At 37.2% G+C, this 18,693-nt stretch overlaps 1 protein-coding gene across 1 annotated transcript; it reads left to right on the forward strand.

The window, feature by feature from the left end:
• The first annotated feature begins 13,986 nt into the window (after positions 1-13,986).
• LOC137211698 (lymphotactin-like) lies at positions 13,987-17,362 on the forward strand. The gene is made up of 3 exons (XM_067714259.1): positions 13,987-14,118; positions 15,950-16,064; positions 16,969-17,362. Exons 1-3 carry the CDS (start codon positions 14,058-14,060, stop codon positions 17,126-17,128), a joined length of 336 nt encoding a protein of 111 aa, XP_067570360.1. The 5' UTR covers positions 13,987-14,057; the 3' UTR covers positions 17,129-17,362.
• The last annotated feature ends 1,331 nt before the right edge of the window (positions 17,363-18,693 follow it).

Here is an 18,693-nt window from a genome sequence, read left to right on the forward strand (position 1 = left end):
AATAAAAAAGTTTTTAAACAGTCAGTTAGCTAAAAACAAACTCTAAGGCTTTTGTTCACAATCATAAAACTCTTGCAAAATATGGATATATGGAGCCTTCTATCTGCATAGTGAACTCTTCTAAATCCAAACTTGTAGTGGTAGTTTGATTGGCTCAGTCTAAGCCATATGACAATGACAGGTTGGAGATGGACTCAGGACTCTACGTTGAGGAAAAGGACTATTATAGGGGAATGTCCATAGAAATAGGAAGTCATATTGCCACCATTCTGGCAAATACCCACTACAGACACCAATGTGGAAAGGGAAAAAAACCCACATTAATATATTTCAATGAGTAACTCCATTATAGGCATAATACCTGAATAATTAATTCATTCTCTTCTCCCCATTGAATGGAAAAGAAAAGTCTTCTTCATTTTGATATTTTCTTCCTTGAATTTCCATACGTGCACTTTTTTTTTTGGTGGAAATATCAAAATACCTTCCAGAAATACGTAAAGCACACGTGTAACTTTTTCTAATTGCTTTCAATACATTCACTTCTAGGAACTGTTTACTAAACGGATTAGCATTTCCTCACACTAGCTTATTTATTTATTTATTTATTTTTGCGGTTCGCGGGCCTCTCACTGTTGTGGCCTCTCCCGTTGCGGAGCACAGGCTCCGGATGCACAGGCCCAGCGGCCATGGCTCACGGGCACAGCTGCTCCGCGGCACGTGGGACCTTCCCGGACCGGGGCACGAACCCACGTCCCCTGCATCGGCAGGCGGACTCTCAACCACTGCACCACCAGGGAAGCCCCTCACACTAACTTTTTAAGCACTAAATAAGCAAAGTTTACACATTTATTAAACTCCTTTCATGTCAGTTATGCAAATGTAAATACCCCTAACAAATTTATTTTGACTATGTAAGAAAAATCCAGATGCTGAATATCTAAAGACATGTTTTTTAAATGTTAGGACTATCAACTGATTCTAACAGTGGGAGGATGATTCCATCTTTGGTTCTCATGGTAAACTCAGTAATTAATGGACTTTGCTATTCCATAGGAGATAAAAATACAAGGATTAAGTAAATTCCTACAGCAGGGATAATATAAACGACATGAAGAAAGAAAGAAGAAACAAGAACTAAAACAAGGGCAGTCTCTGGGAGTGTAGATGTTAGTGCAGGTGTGGTGACTCATTTTTGTAGACTATTGATTGTGACCCAAAGGAAAATAATCACGGTCATAAAGAGAAGGAAAAGGTAAATAAACGCACCTGAGTAGCAAAGGGGAGTATAAAACTTTTATAGGTATTATAGGGAAATTTTCGGGAGCAGCTTTACAGTTATGGCTTATTATGAAAGATATTAAAATACCATAAATAAGAAACTGTATAATGCAATTACGTGTACAAAACACAACTTTTAAAAAGATGATGATCTACACTTTGAAAGTTTTAAAAGTTACTTGAGTAATGTCATTTACAGAAAGAAGGGAAGTAGATGGGTTAGAGTTGTGTGGATTTCCCAGGTCACAATGCAGTTCATACTTAATTTTACTTTAATGTCTGTCCTGGTTGGATGCAGTGAACTGTGAAGGGGATCAGCAGAAAAGGAGCCACTGCAGGTGATGGGGGAAGACTAGCGTGCGAGCATGCATCCACCACATGAACCCATCGCTGTGTACTTTTTCCACGGGGGCTCTGTCTTGTGTAGTTGAAAAAGCAAACAAAGAAATGCATTAATCATTCTCCCCCATATAGATCACATTTTTTTTATTGGTAATGGTCTTTCTTCTCGCTTCCACTGAGACCTACCAAGAGCTATGACAGAATAAGCATGTTTCCTGGGGTTGCCCATAACTGCAGTTTGCTTTTTAAGAGTATTCACAGCAGTTTTATTAATAAAAGCCCACAACTAGAAACAACCCAAATGTCCATCAGCAGGTGACTAGATAAACAAATTGTTCTAAATCCATGCCATGAAATAGTATTCAGCAGTAAAATGAAACGAACTTCAGATGCATGGAACAATGTAAATGAATCTTGAAAACACTATGCTGAGTAAAAGTAACCAGACTCAAAAGATGACACACTGTATGCTTCCATTTATATAAAATTCTAGAACAGACAAACTAATCTATAGTGACAGAAAGCAGATCAGTAGTTGCTTGGGCCCAGGGATGGAGAGGATTGGGTGGGAAAGGACACAAAGGGTAATAGAAATGTTCTGTATCTTGTGGTACTAGTTACAGAGGTGCATTCATTTCTCAAAATGCATTGAACTGTGTGCATCCGTAAGTGTAATTTGTTTTCCCATTCATAAAAAGATAGTGGATTGGCTAGATCACTTTTAAGATCTATTCTAGTCCGCATATACTTTAACCTTTTCCCTCTGCATATATTTCATCATACTAGGATACTATCAGTGTAAAGTATAATAGTTTGCTCCAAGTTAAATTGAACAGGGCTTCTCTTTTTAGTTCTTTGAAGAAAGAAGAAAATTAGTTTCTATTCATTTAGTTAATCAATAAATGCTTATTGAGTTCCTACATTATAGGCACTGAGAATTCAAGACTGAAACAGTCTCAGCTCTTAGGACATTATATTCTGGTAGAGAGAGAAGAACAATACACAGAATATACAAAGATGTGTCAAAGGTGATGATAAGAGCTATGAGTCCAAATAAAGCAGGTGATGAGAAATTTTAGTAGTGGGATGGTAGCTGCTCTTTTATATGGAATAACCAGGATAAACCTCTGATAAGACAACATTTGATCAATTTGTTTTTACAATCAAACAAATTGAGGACCCACTCAGATTCAATCTAGTATCATATGTTCTTTAAGTGAATGCATACATTGTCAGAATCCTTCTAGGTTCTGTATATCGGTTATTGGCCTGTGGCACTAATATGAAATGTGTTGACTGAGGCTCTGACATTAAAGATTCAGTTTTTTCCCTCTGCTCTATCAGAAAAAAAATTGGAAAAATTTTCAGTAAAGAATAAAGTTAAAAATTGTTTTGGTTAGTCAGAGAGTTAGGTCATCCATAACACTCACATACAAATATTTCCACAATAAAGAGGTCTTATTGTATTTGTGACTGATTCTTTCACTGGGAAGATGGAAATGTCTTCCTGCTTGAGGTTAAAGGTGTCTAGTGACATACATCTTCCTCCTGGTATTTCAAATATGGGGAGGAGATCAGGTAAGGGAAACAGGGGATCATAGGTTTGGCTGACTCCAAAAAATCAATCGTTAGTATTCATAAAGATAAAATCATAAACTCTGATAAAAACCACTTTCCGCTCTTTGTCACCAACTTCTCTGACAGACTTGGTTCTAGGTTCACAGTCTTTGTGATGGTTTCAATGTCTATCTTTTGATTGTAATCACTACCATTTATTGAGTTCCTCCTATGATCCAGACAAGTTATATGTTCCGTTTCTAATTCTGATGTCTGTGAGGTGGGGATGATCTTGATTCTTCTTCACGTAACACATCTTGTATCAAGTGAACCAGGATCAGGATAAGATTGAATGATCTGCTTTTACAGCTCATGTTTCCCATTCCAGTATGTGGCTTCTCAAGGAAAGGCTCCTTAGGATGGCTGCTGCCCATGGATGTTGGGCCTCAGGTATATTTCTTTCCAGGCAGATTGAGTCAACCTGACATCCAGTTTAGGAAATCCATAAATGTTTGAATTCTGCACCACAAAATGCCGACTTCTGGAAAAAAGGAAAACAAAACCAAAAATGACTCCCGTGCTTACTAATTTTAATTCCCGACAAAGTGATTGACTTGACATCATAGAGACTGAGCACACTTCTTCGTCCCAACCTAACCTTCCCTGGAGAGTTGGTTACTTTGACTGGATTGCCTGTTCTGTCCAGCTTCCTCATTGATCTGTGAACAATGAACAATGTAAGCAAGACTATGTTTAAGCAACTTCTGTACAGTGACCAACATGCAGTATTTCCTCTGTCACCTTGATCCTGTGGCTCCCTGGCCCTGAGTAACACATTCCCATATAGTGGAGAGCAGTAGTTTTTAACCTTTCGATAACCACAAACATTTTTAGAAATTTCTTTGTGTCCTTTTTGGTGACTGTACCTTTTATCAAGGAACAAAGGTGAATACAAACCTACCTAATGACGAAGTGCCTGCCTGCTAGTGGCATATACTTTTATTAATAAAGAATAAATAAATTAAATAGCTAATAAGTGACACAGGGAATTGAAATGTCAGAAGCTAGCTCTTACTGGATGTCTTCCTCACTCTGCCAGCCTGACCGTGAACTTGATAACTTCCTAAGGGAATGCGCAGAAATGTTTTGGTTTACTTATTTAGTCTTTTTTTCTCTCTCTGCATGTTTTACATCATTGATAGTACATTAAACATAGCTTGGTTTCAATAATACATACAAATCAGGGGGGGACCCAGGGGTCAGCAAACTCTATAACGGCAAATATTTTAACCTTTGAAGACCAACTCACCAACTCTGCTGTTGCAGTGTGCAAGCATCCAGTAAAAATGTAAGCAAATGGGCATTGATGTGTTCTGATGAAAATTTATTTACAAAACATGAGGTGGGTGTATGTGCTATGCTACTAGTATAGACTTACTAACAGTACCTATCATTTAGAGATAATATCTGTGCGGCATAGCTCATTAGAATTCACTAATTTAAAAAAATCCAGTGACTCAGTTTAATAAATAAAATTTTACAGATTTGACTATAATTAATTACTCAAAGTTCATGCCAGTGAAATAGATATTTTCTATATAATTCTTGTTTTCAGGAGAAAAAAATTAATTCTCTTTGCACAGTATCTCAACTTAAGTGTACAAAAAAAAATCCTATAAAAGTTAAGCACTCATTGTTAGCAGTTTCTGAAAGAAAAAACATCAGTTACTGTTTTAATTGGTTACTGATTAGGATCTAATATTTTTTCTAAGCTGTGAGAAAAACAAGATGTACAATTACACATTTTATTGGAAAGTAAGCAGAAACAGAGTAGTAATCATGGGGAAAACTGCCACAGAGTCAAGATTTCTCCCCTGGCTGGGTAATTCAACTGAAAAATTTATAATACAATTGGATTTCCAACTAGGATCAAGTTCTATACCTGTGTTGAATTCACCATCAAAATATTTCCAACCTCCCGTGCTCTAGGCCATGCTCTAGTTTTGGACAGTGACTATTTTTAGCACCCACTCCTATCACACCTAAGTTTTATTATGACACTCCTAAGTAGATACCAACACTCTGGATTAGTATCTCTAAAACATGTCTCCAGTTGGTTTAAGTCTTCTATGAAAAGTGTTCTGTAAGTTAAAAATATTTAGGAAAATCTGGGTTAGCTGAATTTTACTGCAGTTCTTCTCAGAGCCCTTAATATGGTGATATACACTGTGATTTAATAAAACACAAAATTTCCCAAACTTACTGGAAATGGACCCCTGTCTTCCTTTTTCACAGAATAACTTTCAAAGCTAGTATTTGGTATTATCTCACACCAGTCAGACTGGCCATTATCAAAAAATCTACAAACAGGGCTTCCCTGGTGGCGCAGTGGTTGGGAGTCTGCCTGCTGATGCAGGGGACACGGGTTCATGACCCGGTCAGGGAGGATCCCACATGCCGCGGAGCGGCTGGGCCCGTGAGCCATGGCCGCTGGGCCTGCGCGTCCGGAGCCTGTGCTTCGCAACGGGAGAGGCCACCACAGTGAGAGGCCCGCGTACAGCAAAAAAAAAAAAAAAAATCTACAAACAGTAAATGCAGGAGAGGGTGTGGAGAAAGGGGAACCCTTTTGCACTGTTGCTGGGAATGTAAATTGATACAGCCACTATGGAGGATAGTATGGAGGTTCCTTAAAACACTGAAAAGAGAACTACCATATGACCCAGCAATCCCACTACTGGGTATATGCCCTGAAAAAACCATAATTCAAAAAAGGGTCATGTACCACAAAGTTCATTGCAGCTCTATTTACAATAGCCAGGACATGGAAGCAACCTAAGTGTCCATCGACAGATGAATGGATAAAGAAGATGTGGCACATATATACAATGGAATATTACTCAGCCATAAAACGGAATGAAACTGAGTTATTTGTATTGAGGTGGATGGACCTAGAGTCTGTCATACAGAGTGATGTAACTCAGAAAGAGAAAAACAAATACTGTATGCTAACACATACACAGGAGTGTAAAAAAAAATGGTTATGAAGAACTTAGGGACAGGACAGGAATAAAGACACAGATGTAGAGAATGGACTTGAAGACATGGGAAGGGGGAGGGGTAAGCTGGGATGAAGTGAGAGAGTTTCATCGTTTCATAAGGTCCCATTTATTTATTTTTGTTTTTATTTCCATTTCTCTAGGAGGTGGGTCAAAAAGGATCTTGCTGTGATTTATGTCATAGAGTGTTCTGCCTATGCTTTCCTTTAAGAGTTTTATAGTGTCTGGCCTTAGATTTAGGTCTTTAATCCATTTTGAGTTTATTTTTTTGTATGGTGTTAGGGAGTGTTTTAATTTCATTCTTTTACATGTTCTAATTTCATTCTTTTACATGTAGCTGTCCATTGTAGTGTAGTTTTCCCAGCACCACTTATTGAAGAGGCTGTCTTTTCTCCATTGTATATTCATGCCTCCTTTATCAAAGATAAGGTGACCATATGTGCGGGGGTTTATCTCTGGGCTTTCTATCCTGTTCCCTTGATCTATATTTCTGTTTTTGTGCCAGTACCATACTGTCTTGATTACTGTAGCTTTGTAGTATAGTCAGGGAGAGTGATTCCTCCAGCTCTGTTTTTCTTTCTCAAGATTGCTTTGGCTATTTGGGCTCTTTTGTGTTTTCATACAAATTGAGAAATTTTTTGTTCTAGTTCTGTGAAAAATACCATTGGTAGTTTGATAGGGATAGCACTGAATCTGCAGATTGCTTTGGGTAGTATAGTCATTTTCACAATGTTGATTCTTCCAATCCAAGAACATGGTGTATCTCTCCATCTGTTTGTATCTTCTTTAATTTCTTTCATCTTGTAGTTTTCTGCATACAGGTTTTTTGTCTCCTTAGGTAGGTTTATTCCTAGGTATTTTATTCTTTTTGTTGCAATGGTAAATGGGAGTGTTTCCTTAATTCCTCTTTCAAATTTTTCATCACTAGTGTATAGGAATGCAAGAGATTTCTGTGCATTAATTTTGTATCCTGCTACTTTACCAAATTCATTGATTAGCTCTAGTAGTTTTCTGGTAATATCTTTAGGATTCTCTATGTGTAATATCATGCCATCTGCAAACAGTGACAGTTTTACTTCTTCTTTTTCAATTTGGATTCCTTTTATTTCTTTCTCGTCTCTGATTGCTGTGGCTAAAACTTCCAAAACTATGTTGAATAATAGTGGTGAGAGTGGGCAACCTTATCTTGTTCCTGATCTTAGTGGAAATGGTATCAGTTTTTCACCATTGAGAAGGAGAACATGTCTATCCTTGTTGCTGTGTGGTCTGGGGTTTAGAAAGGAAATAACCTAGAGACTATCAATAGGGAACTGTAAGTGCATTAGAGAATATCTGACAGCCTAGCACACTGTTTAAAAGCTTAGGCCTTGACATCTGGCAGATCTGAGTTTGAATCTTCACTCTGTTATCACTAAGCTTTGGGATTGTGAGTGGATTACTTAACTTCTCCTAGCCTCAATTTTCTCATCTATAAAGTATAGATAATAATTCCACTTAATTTATAATATTGTTATTCATAAATGGTTAATGCCGTTGAGTCCTTAGCTACTTGTATGGCTGAGGCAGGGCATACTAGACCTTAACTGCTCTTCTTTCCAAACACAGATCTAGATCACATTTCCCAGATGCACCCTATTCTTCCCCTCCGTCCTTGCTTCTAGGATGGGACCAGATAACTGGTTCTTACAAGTGAAATGTGACCAAAGAAAAAAATTTCAGTTCCAGATCAAAGTAATTAAGAGTAGGTGTGCTTTTTTGTGTTGTTTCATTTCCTTTCTGAAGCTGGAAGAAAAGGACTCCCAGGCTGTAAGGGTTAGTTTTGCTCAAAGGTACAAGCATACTAGATGCCTGAGTCACATTTTGGAGAAGAGCCCTTAAGAAAGACAACTTGCTAGGCACTTCCGCACTGACTTTTGTGTGAGTGAATGGTAAACTTTTTTTTTTCTGGTGTTATGGCAGTGAGAGTTTTGTTTGCTTGTTATAGCAGTTAGTCCAATCTGAGTTATGGAATTATAGGTTACAATCATTGGTCTACATATGACCTTCTTTTAAACAATTAATTAAGTTGTGTAATGTTCCACTAGTAACCTACCTCCAACTTAACATTTCAGATAACTTGAGCATTTCAAATAACTCCTATCTATGTGCCCCTTCCTTTTGATATTCTCTAAGTATACATCTAGGAGTGGAATTTCTGGAGCTTCAGGATATACAAATGTGTAGCTTTATACAATGATGCCAAACTGCTATTCAAAGTGTTGTACCAATTTCTAATGCCATGAGTAATACATGTTGTTCCATATCCCTGCCATCACAGTAGTACTATTAGACTTAATTTGGCCATTTGAATGGGAATAAAGTGGGGTCACACTGTGGTTTGATTTACATTTTCATGATCACCAGTGAGCTTAAGCCAAGACACTTCTGAAGAAAAAGATTAAGGAAAGGGGGTTTTCCCTACTAGAAATTAAGGTTAAATTATAAGCCTATAGTAATTAAATAGTAATAGAATGGTATGAGTCAAGGATAGACAGATTTACCAACGCAACAGAGAATTTGAAAGAGGTGCACATGTATGTGGAACTTTAATATGTGACAGGTAGCATGGGTAAAGGAAGAACTATTCAAAACCAGAGCTAGAAAATTCAGTTATCTAAAGAGGAAAAAAATGCATTTGGATCTCTATCTCACACTACAGACAGAAATAACCACTAGAAATGTTAAAAATTTAAGTGTCAAATACATGACTTTAAAACTTTCTGTGGAGTAAGTTTTGTTGACTTTGGGGAAGAAAATAATTTATTAAAGCACAAATGTACTAACCATAGAATAAAATATAGATAAATTTGATTACATTGGTATTAATATTTTTTTGCCCATCAGAGACATCATAAAGGAAGTGAAAAGATAAGCTACCAACTGAGAGAAAATATTTGCAACATGTATAAAAGACAAAGAATTAGTATGGAAATACATAAAGAGATCATACACATCAATAAGAAAATAAATTATCCAATAGAAAAATGGAATATTATACAAACATTCATTCTACAGAAGAAGAAATTTTTATGTGAATTACATATTACATATGATAAAATATGAATTAATTTTCTTTTCAGATGAATCAAAATATTCAGACCATACAGTAAAAAGAAAAGAGAAAATATATTGAATTTTCTTACTTTCACCCTTCATGCTTATACTTTCTTCCCTCAAAAAAGAATTTTTTCCTTCAAAAAAAATTCTACCATTCCACTCTGTGGTCACACATATATAAATGGTACTGATCTTCCAGAGTACTAGTCTTTGCAGGTACAAATATTTTATGTGATCATATGACTTCTCACACACTCATACACTTATGCATTCTTATATATTTACATTTAGAATGTATATATTAATTCAGCACCTTCTTTATGCCAGGCATTGTCCTAGACTCTGACGAAATGAAAAAGGCAAACAATTCCAGGAAAAAGATGGATAATAAAAAAGTAAATTATTGTTATATTAGAAGGTGCTAGGTACTATGAATGAAAGTAGAGCAGCAAAGAGAAATCAAGTGATACCAGAATTGGTATGTGTGTGCACTTTTAAATTGCATGGTCAGGAAAGCCACAATAAGAAAGCAGTATCTGAACAAAAACTTGAAGGTGGTAAGGGACTGAACCATGCTTATGTCTGGGGGAAGAAAATACCAGGCGAAGTAAACAGCAAGTGAAAAGACTTGAAGGCAGGAGCATGCTGACATGTCTGAGAAACACCAGGGAGGTCATTGTGACTGCAGTGGAGAAAGAAGTGGGGAAGAGTAGCAGGAGATGATGTCAGAGAGTAAATGGGAGATGAGAGCATAGGTCATGGAGGTACATGTAAACCCTTGTTAAGACTGTATATATTTACAGTCTTTACATTCTAGACAAATAACATTCTTTGTCACGTTGTTATGGTTTTTGACCTAAGTCTATTTTGTCTAAATATAAGTATAGCTAGCCTTGCTCTCTTTTGGTTTCCATTTTCATGGGATATCTTCTTCCATCCCTTTACTCTGAGCTGATTTGTGTCCTTAACAATGAAGTGAGTCTCTGTAGGCAGTATGTACTTGGGTCTTTTTTAAAAACCCAATTAGTCACTTTAGGCCTTTTGATTGGAGAATTTAATCCATTTACAGTTAAAGTAATTAGTGATAATTAAGGACTTACTAATACCATCTCAATTGTTTTCTAGTTATTTTGTGGTCCCCTTGTTTCTTTTTTCCTCTGTTGCTGAATTTATTTGTGAATTGATGATTTTCTATAGTAATATGCTTTGATCTCTGTCTCTTTTCTTCTGTGTATATACTGTTTTTGCTTTGTGGTTATTGTGAGGCTTACATAAACATCTGACAAATATAGCAGCCTACTATGACAACATAACGTTGTATGCATGTAAAAACTCTATCCATTTTAATCCCCACTCCATTTTATGTTTTTGATGCCTTAATTTTCCTCTTTTTTATATTGTATATCATTAACAAATTATGGTAGCTATATTAATTTTTAATACTTTTGCCCTTTAACCTTTACTCTAGGGTCAAGTGATTAACATAGAGCAAAGCATCTAAATATATTAAACAATACTTAGAAAAAAAAAAAGAGGGGCTTCCCTGGTGACGCAGTGGTTGAGAGTCCGCCTGCCGATGCAGGGGACGCGGGTTTGTGCCCCGGTCCAGGAAGATCCCACATGCTGTGGAGCGGCTGGGCCTGTGAGCCATGGCCGCTGAGCCTGCATATCCGGAGACTGTGCAAAAAAAAAAAAAAAAAAAAAAAGACTTTGTTGTTCACTCATGAAAATGTGCTCCATTGAAGGATTTTTGAGCAGAGAAGTAACATATTACTTACATTTTGAAATGATTACCTTTGTCAGGGTGGTAAATTGATCAAACGCAAATAAGGGAGGAATTAGGAAAATCAGTTAGGAGGCTGTTGCATGAATCTGTTAATCCAGATGAGAAGTGAGGGTGGCTTGGAGTTGGGTCTCTTGGGGTGATGAGAATGGTTTAGATTGTATTTTGAGGACAGAGAGACAACAGTATTTTCTGACAGATTGGGTGTGGCATGTAAGAGAAAGAGAGGAGTCAAGAATGAGAAAAATTTGTTCTAATATCTTTCAACTGATTGTCAATCAACGTCCACATTAGCAGATTATGCCCATTTTGCAATAGGTTTCTACTTTTTTGTTGGTTACTTAGTTCTTCTCCATTAGAGACTGTAGCGCATGCTTTGAACAATTGAAATGAATAATTCATTCTTAGAGTGTAAGAAATTCCATTTCAATATGCTAAGTAAAAATTCAGCCATTGGTCAGTTTGTCTATTTGACTATAAACAGGAGAGGAAGACATAGGCACAGTCTTCTGGCTTTATGTTTTTAGATGTTCATCCTTTACTTAATGTACAATATTATAATGTTGGTCTTTTGAAAAATTCATTTATTCAAAAACCATTTGGTGAGCATCCACTATATAGCAAACTTTCTGCTAGTGCCAGAGACCCAGACAGCACTGAGGCAAATACCTGCTCTCAAGCAGCCTGGCATCTAGTGGGAGATGCAGAAATGTAATTGAGTAGGAGAATAAAAATGAGATTAGTGATAGAACAGTGGTGGCTAGAAAGTTCCAAGAGAGCATAGAAGATGGCACAACTTAATTGTATCTGGAGAATTCAGAAAAACTTGTAGAAAGAGGATGAGTTTACAAATAATTATGTAGGGAGCTAGGATGGGCATTCCAGAAAATGGAGGCAATATATTGGAAGTAGAAGAGAGGATGGCCCATTTGGTTGACTGCACAGACATTTATTAAGGCTAGAGGTTTTGGAGCATGTGCATGAGTGGTGGAAAATGAGTCTTAAAAGAAGCAGTGTTATATCTTGAACACCTTTACATATGACAATGAATGAATCCTGTAGGCAATGGGAATTAGCAAAGAGGTTCTCAGCAGGAAAACAACCTGATTAGATCAAGACTTTAGAATGATTACTCTGGCAATGCTGTGGAAAATAGTTGGAAACAGAGGAGACCCAAGCCTGGGGAATCAGTTGGTATACTGCAGTAGTCCTAACAAGGAGTGATGGGGTCTTGCCTTGAGCATTGTGGCGAGAAAGGAGAAGACATACAGAAGAGCTACTTTGAAGGTATACTTAGTCCAGCTTGGTTGAGAACAACATATGGGTAGCTAGCAATGAGTCTAAGATGACCCAAGTAATCTGTATTTGGAAACTGAATCGTAGATAACACATTATTTGATGTCAAAGAGTAATAGGAAGAGAAGCATTTTGAGTAGAAAGATGTGTTCAAAGTTTAAGAACTGACAGTGTAGCCACGTGGAGATAACTAAAAAGCTATTTGAATATCTGAGTAGAATCTGGGTGGAAAATTAAATGCCATTAATGAAAAGCATCTTAGAGGTTAACCTATAATTTCTATAGAAATTTAGGAAATTAGTTTTCATATCCTTAATAGCAATGGCAAAACCTTTTAGCTATACATATATTTAATCAGAATGTTATTTTCATATCCCTGAATGGTAATGACAAAACCTTTCTGCTACATACATAATTAATAAATGCATTTTATAGATACTTACATTAAATAAAACAAGACAAAAACCAAGAACAACAAATTGAGTGCCAGATAGGTTGTATTGTAGCCGATACACTGAAACCCTGCTGGAAGCATTGCAAATGGAAATTACATTTTGGGAAGTATATATGTCAATATGTAGCAAGAGTTATAAAGATGATCATATGATTTTGCCTAGTAATCCTACGTCTGGTGATTAAAAGCAAAAGATTCAGTGTAATTAATCAAAATTTGCCTTACAGATGTGGTTTATATAACAATAAGTTATAAGGGGATGGTTTAAGTGCCTGTGCATGTGTTTATTTAGAGTAGAAACATGAAGACTATGAAGAAACATGGCAGCATATATACATAGATGTAAAAATAGTCTTTATAATTGTCTCAACTCTGCAAACATATATATACCGATAGATACTCATTGAAAAACATTAAAAATGAAAACAGTCAGAATGGTAAGATTATAGATAATTTCTTTTTTCCAAAATAAAGTTTTTCTGAGGACAACTTTTCAAAATCTTTTAAAAAGGTATGTATCAAGTTAAAATAAGGCAAACCTGTGTATATAGACAGGCTCCAATCATCATTATTGAAATGTTTCTTGGGTATGTGGGGAGGCTGGTGTAAAGAAAGGGGACCACTTGAATGAGGGCAGAGGAGAGAAATAAGATTAAGGCAGAGGAGTGAGGAACTCAGGGAAGCAACAGCATCCCTTCACCTCCCTAAGGCATCACTGGGCTTAGGATCCACAGTAGTGGAAGCCTCATGTCACAGCTGATGTTCCATGAGGCAGGTGGGGGAGATGGACCACAGGGACCACTCCACCTTGTTTCCTTTACACTGTCCCTGTGCTGGGCCATGACACTGGCATGGCCTTGGGGCATGTGTGCAGTGGAAGGTTTGAATTTAGACTGGTGGCAGGAGATGAGACAACTATGTTTCTTCTGTGCACATATTTGGTTTCACGGACACGTTAACCACAGGAGGAGGAGAAAAGGCCACAAGGTGTTGGGTTAGTATGAGTGGGGACAAAGGAACTTATTTTTTCAACCAAAGAAAGCATCAGTATTGCAAAGACTTTCCATGATTCCACACCCACCTCGAAAGCGCCCTCTCACCACAGGAAGTGCGCTGATCATTGGAGGAATAAAAGAGACTGAAAGGATCAGTTCCTCAGCCTCTCGCTGCACAGCTCATCAGGACCTCAGCCATGAGACTTCTCATCCTGGCCTTCCTCGGGATCTGCTGTCTCGCCGCATACACTGTGGAAGGTAAGTCAAAAGCTTATTTATGAGAGAAGGAGCATCTATGTATGCAGGCAGTGGCCACACATTTTCGTTTTGACTCAAGCTTTGACTGCAGTAAACTTTCGCCCAGCTTAGCCTCAGACTTCCCTAGTGAAAATGGGAATAATTTGACTCTAGGAGACTTTGTAGATTTTGAAGATAGAACTTGGTCACAATCTGGGCTCCTAGTTTTCACAATTGGGTGATTTGGGGTAAATTTCTTCACCTCTCTGTGCCTATGCTTCCTTATCTATAAGAAGAATGTTATAACCGATACGCCTACCAGGGATTAAAATGAAATAAATCTTATGATCACTTATCAGGTTTCCACACAAGTCCTAACTTCTTGATTAATGTTCGCTGTGGAATGCTGATGACGACTTTGAAGCTTTTGCCTATTTAGTATTGATCTTGAAAATTCTCCAGATTTTGACAGTTCACAATGCGGGAATGAGCTAGAGGGTGTATGTTCTGAAGGAAATCAATGTTTCCTATGAAAACAAAAATGACTGGTAGCTCATACCTTCATATCCAGGAAATCAATATTACCTTTAAGTGTGTAGGAGAGTCTATTATTACTTCTATGAATGTTGTTCCCACTGATGATCAATTTCTTGAGTTTATAAGAGACCATAAGTGCGAACAAATATCAACGTCTTATATACAATCAAATAAACCTACAAGACATACCCAGATGAGACTTAACTACACTGAGACTTACCTGAGCATTCTACACATATTTCTTAAAGGATCATTTTTTCCCAGCTGGTTGGAGTGTATTTCTCCTTGTGGCTCTGGCCACAAGAGAGAATATCCTTTGGGTGTAATTAACGTTTCAGTTAACTGTCCTTTCAACTTCCTAATCCGTAGACTTATTACTTAGACTAGAATATCTGAACCTGATCGTGGATGCCAAGGGTGTCCGTAAATAGAGATGGCAATGTCTGGAACTCCCTGAAATTGTGCCCCAAATAAAAAAATATTGATGAAACAAAAAGTTTAGGCCAAATGTTGTCTTAACCATGGCTGGCTGGCATTTTTCTGAGACAATATTCTGCCATTTGGTGGAAACCCATGTATGGGTAGGGGAAAGAAGACTGAGGAAGACTGTAGACACTTGGGTATTTCCCTCTTTCATTGGGTTCAGAGATAGTTCAGCATTAGAAATAAATTGGCAAAAAATAAAAAATAAGTAAATAAATAAATAGGCAAATGGAGAGGGTTAAGAATGTACAGGCTGGATATTGTGTGATGGAAAGAAGGAGAGATGAAGAGCAATGTTAGTGAATACCTTCTGCTCAGTTTCATGTTTATAGAAAGACTTCTGATATCAGCAACACTGTAGCTCAAACTTTGTCATCATCAGCTATTATTTTAGATGCTTTTTTGCTGAATATTTCTCTAAGAAATAGTCTCTGAGAATATTTGCTTCCTTGAGAAGCAAATACCAATCTCTTCAACTTAGGAGGAAATCAGCACTTAGAAACCCTTTTTAGATTTTAGAAAACCCTTACTATTATTCACTCTTCCAAGTAATTTTCCCTTCTCTAATGTAAGATGTTCTCTACACATAAAAAGTTTAATCCCCTGGACCATTTCTATTGAGGAGGAGTACTTTATGAACTACTTCTTTCACATATTTTACATTTTACCATTTAAAATGAGAATGCCTTTATTTATTCAGTCAAAAATGAGCTACCTCTCCCATATTTAGTGTTCCTTTCCCAAATTATTCTTTATCATGTCACTCTTTGTTGGTTTATTTATAGTATTAGAAATTATATTTTATTTTTATTTACATGGTTTTCTTTCCTAGGTGTGGGGAGTGAAGTTCTTGAAAAGACCATCTGTGTGAGTCTGACTACCCAGCAACTGCCAATTAAAAAAATCAAGACCTACACCATCAAGGAGGGCCCCATGAAAGCAGTGATGTGAGTTGCTCTCCCCCAAATCTGGGCTTGATGGAACACAGATATATAGAAATGCTGCCCTCCTCAGGAAAAATGTCAACAAGGAGGAAAACCTCAACGTAGCCAATAGTCTTTCTGTTTTTCCATATGAACCATGTCTTTATGTAGCCCCAAACAATGTTTATGACAAAAAATTGGCAACCGAGTGAAGACTATCACCCTCCTTTCTGCTTTATCTTAGCAGAAGAATCTAACTGGGAATCAGATGAATAATATGCTCAGTCCCGAGGGTTAGGTTTAGAGCTGGCTGTCTCAGATCAGGATTTGACCGTAGAGACACACTGGTGTGGGATGCCTCCCTTCCCATCCTTCCCCTTCCCTGCCTTTCTCTGCCCTTATGGTGGGCTGGAGTAGAGTGCCATATTTTATCAGTTGCCATATCTCGAGGAATAGTGTCAACAACTAGCCTACATGGTACCGTTCTCTTTCTAGGATCTCATCTTCAGAACAGCAACTCTTCCCAACACACAATTGCAACTTTACCTCCCAAAATATGATAAAGCAATTACCTTTTGTCCAGAAAATAAGATGAGTGTGTTTAAATTTGAAAAAGAAGATGATATGTAATAATTGGACTAGATGACCTCAAATGTCCAGTTTAATTACATCACCTGGTAGCAATGATGAGAAAAGGAGCCTGCAATTTATGCTGAGCCAGGGATCTGGGTATTACCTGGAGCTATTTCTCCTTTATGCGAAAATAGATTGCAGAGGAAAGATTTTCATTTATGTTCTCCTGAATCTGAAAGACTGTTTTGTCCAGTCATTTCTGCACAAGATCTCTTATATATGATCTGATCTTAACTTCTGGTCCCAAGGCTTTGAGGATGTGACTAACTTTGTCTATTTTTTCTTTGCATTGCAGATTTATTACCAGACGTGGCCTTAAAGTCTGTGCTGATCCACAAGTTGAATGGGTGAAAAAAGCAGTCCGAACAATAAAGTCCACCAGGAGAAATGTGAGCCAGACCAAGCCTACAGGAGCCCAGCAATCCAGCAGTACAGCTGTGACCCTGAGTGGGTAGTGACCCTCTGGCGTCTTGTCCCCTCACTAGCCAGGCAGCTCATTTCCCTTTAAAGCTCATGGACTCATTACATTATATTCACCTTTTATAAAAGTGCTGCATGAGTCAAATTATTGTTTTAATATTTTTATGTCTTTCATATTCATTTAGATGCTCTAATTAATACATGTTTATTATTAAGAACAGTCCCAAAGTTTATTCATTACATATTGGGAAAAATAATACATCATTTGTGTTCTATTTCTGTCCTAACTGTACTTCGTTGATGGTATCCATGATGGGAGAGATTTTGGTCAGTGTTTATCAGCGATGAAAGATATATTCATCATTTTTAGGTTCTAGTGCAAAATGGTTCTCTACACATGAGTTATAGGTGACAACTGTGACAATGACAATTTAAAATCTATTTCAACCTGTCTTCATAATGGAGTTCTATCTTTATGGAATAAAGGAGAAAATGATCCAACCACTATTGGGGTCCCATTCTGAGGGTTCACTACTCAAAAATTAGCTTCATTCAAGTTTGATCTGGAGCAAATTCTCATACCTCTGTGTCTCATTTGATCTCCTTAAAAGAAAGAAAAAAAAAATACAACTTGCGAGTTCTTTCATTTGCCAAAGTAGCAAAGATTAGACTTTTGATGGAAAGATACTTTATTCCAACAAAAATCAATTCTCCTCAAACTGGGCAATGATCTCACTGCCTTTCTGTGATTTCCATAACTGTCACTACTCTAGTTATCATACAAGTCATGCTTTTTTGTTTTGCCAGTAAGATTTTAACATTCCAAACACTGTCACCTGGAACATTTTTTGAATGTGATCACAATTTGCAGTAACGTTTTAATTAACATTACTTCACCTGGTCACTTAGCACCCCAGACTCATGCCCCCCTGTTCTTATTAAGTTGCTAATTTGATTCATGTGTATGACTCTACTATCCAAGTAGCTGATGATGTATACATCCACTTCTATGTGATTTTAAATAGTTAAGAGATGATCAAACCTAGATAGTTTCAAGGGAAGAGAAAGGACTGTTTTACTAGTCCTAAGGGGAGAGTTAGCAATGTCAAGTATTTTCAGAGGGTAACTGAGGGCAGCTTGTTGGAATCAGCTTACTTCTAGTCATCCAACTAGTGAACCAGAGAGGAAATGATTAACACAGTGCCTCCTAGCAAAGGGTGGTGTCATCTGTCTTTTCTCATTGATATTTGCCTACAATAATGTTCAAAGCTGGTCTTAAATGAAACACTAAGAAGAAAACACTTGTTTTATGAGGGGTGAGACCTAGCAAAGTCACAGAAGATGAAAGGAAAGTTTCCTGACTGAACATGTACTTGAGTTTCCCAAATGTCTTCCAAACTCTAGAGGTTTTCAAAAGATAATAATATATGTGGAAGAATATAGGTATACATATCTTGTTATCACATTATCTAAGGGAGCTAGGTAAGGCTAAGAGGTTTCAACCAAATAGTGCACATAACTTTTAACTAACTGGCTGGATGTTTTGAATCACTTAGGTAGGACCTGAGTCTACTAACAATAACCCTGTGGTCTTTTGGAC

This window comes from Pseudorca crassidens, chromosome 2, assembly GCF_039906515.1.
Source record: "Pseudorca crassidens isolate mPseCra1 chromosome 2, mPseCra1.hap1, whole genome shotgun sequence".
NCBI classification, from domain to species: Eukaryota; Metazoa; Chordata; class Mammalia; order Artiodactyla; family Delphinidae; genus Pseudorca; species Pseudorca crassidens.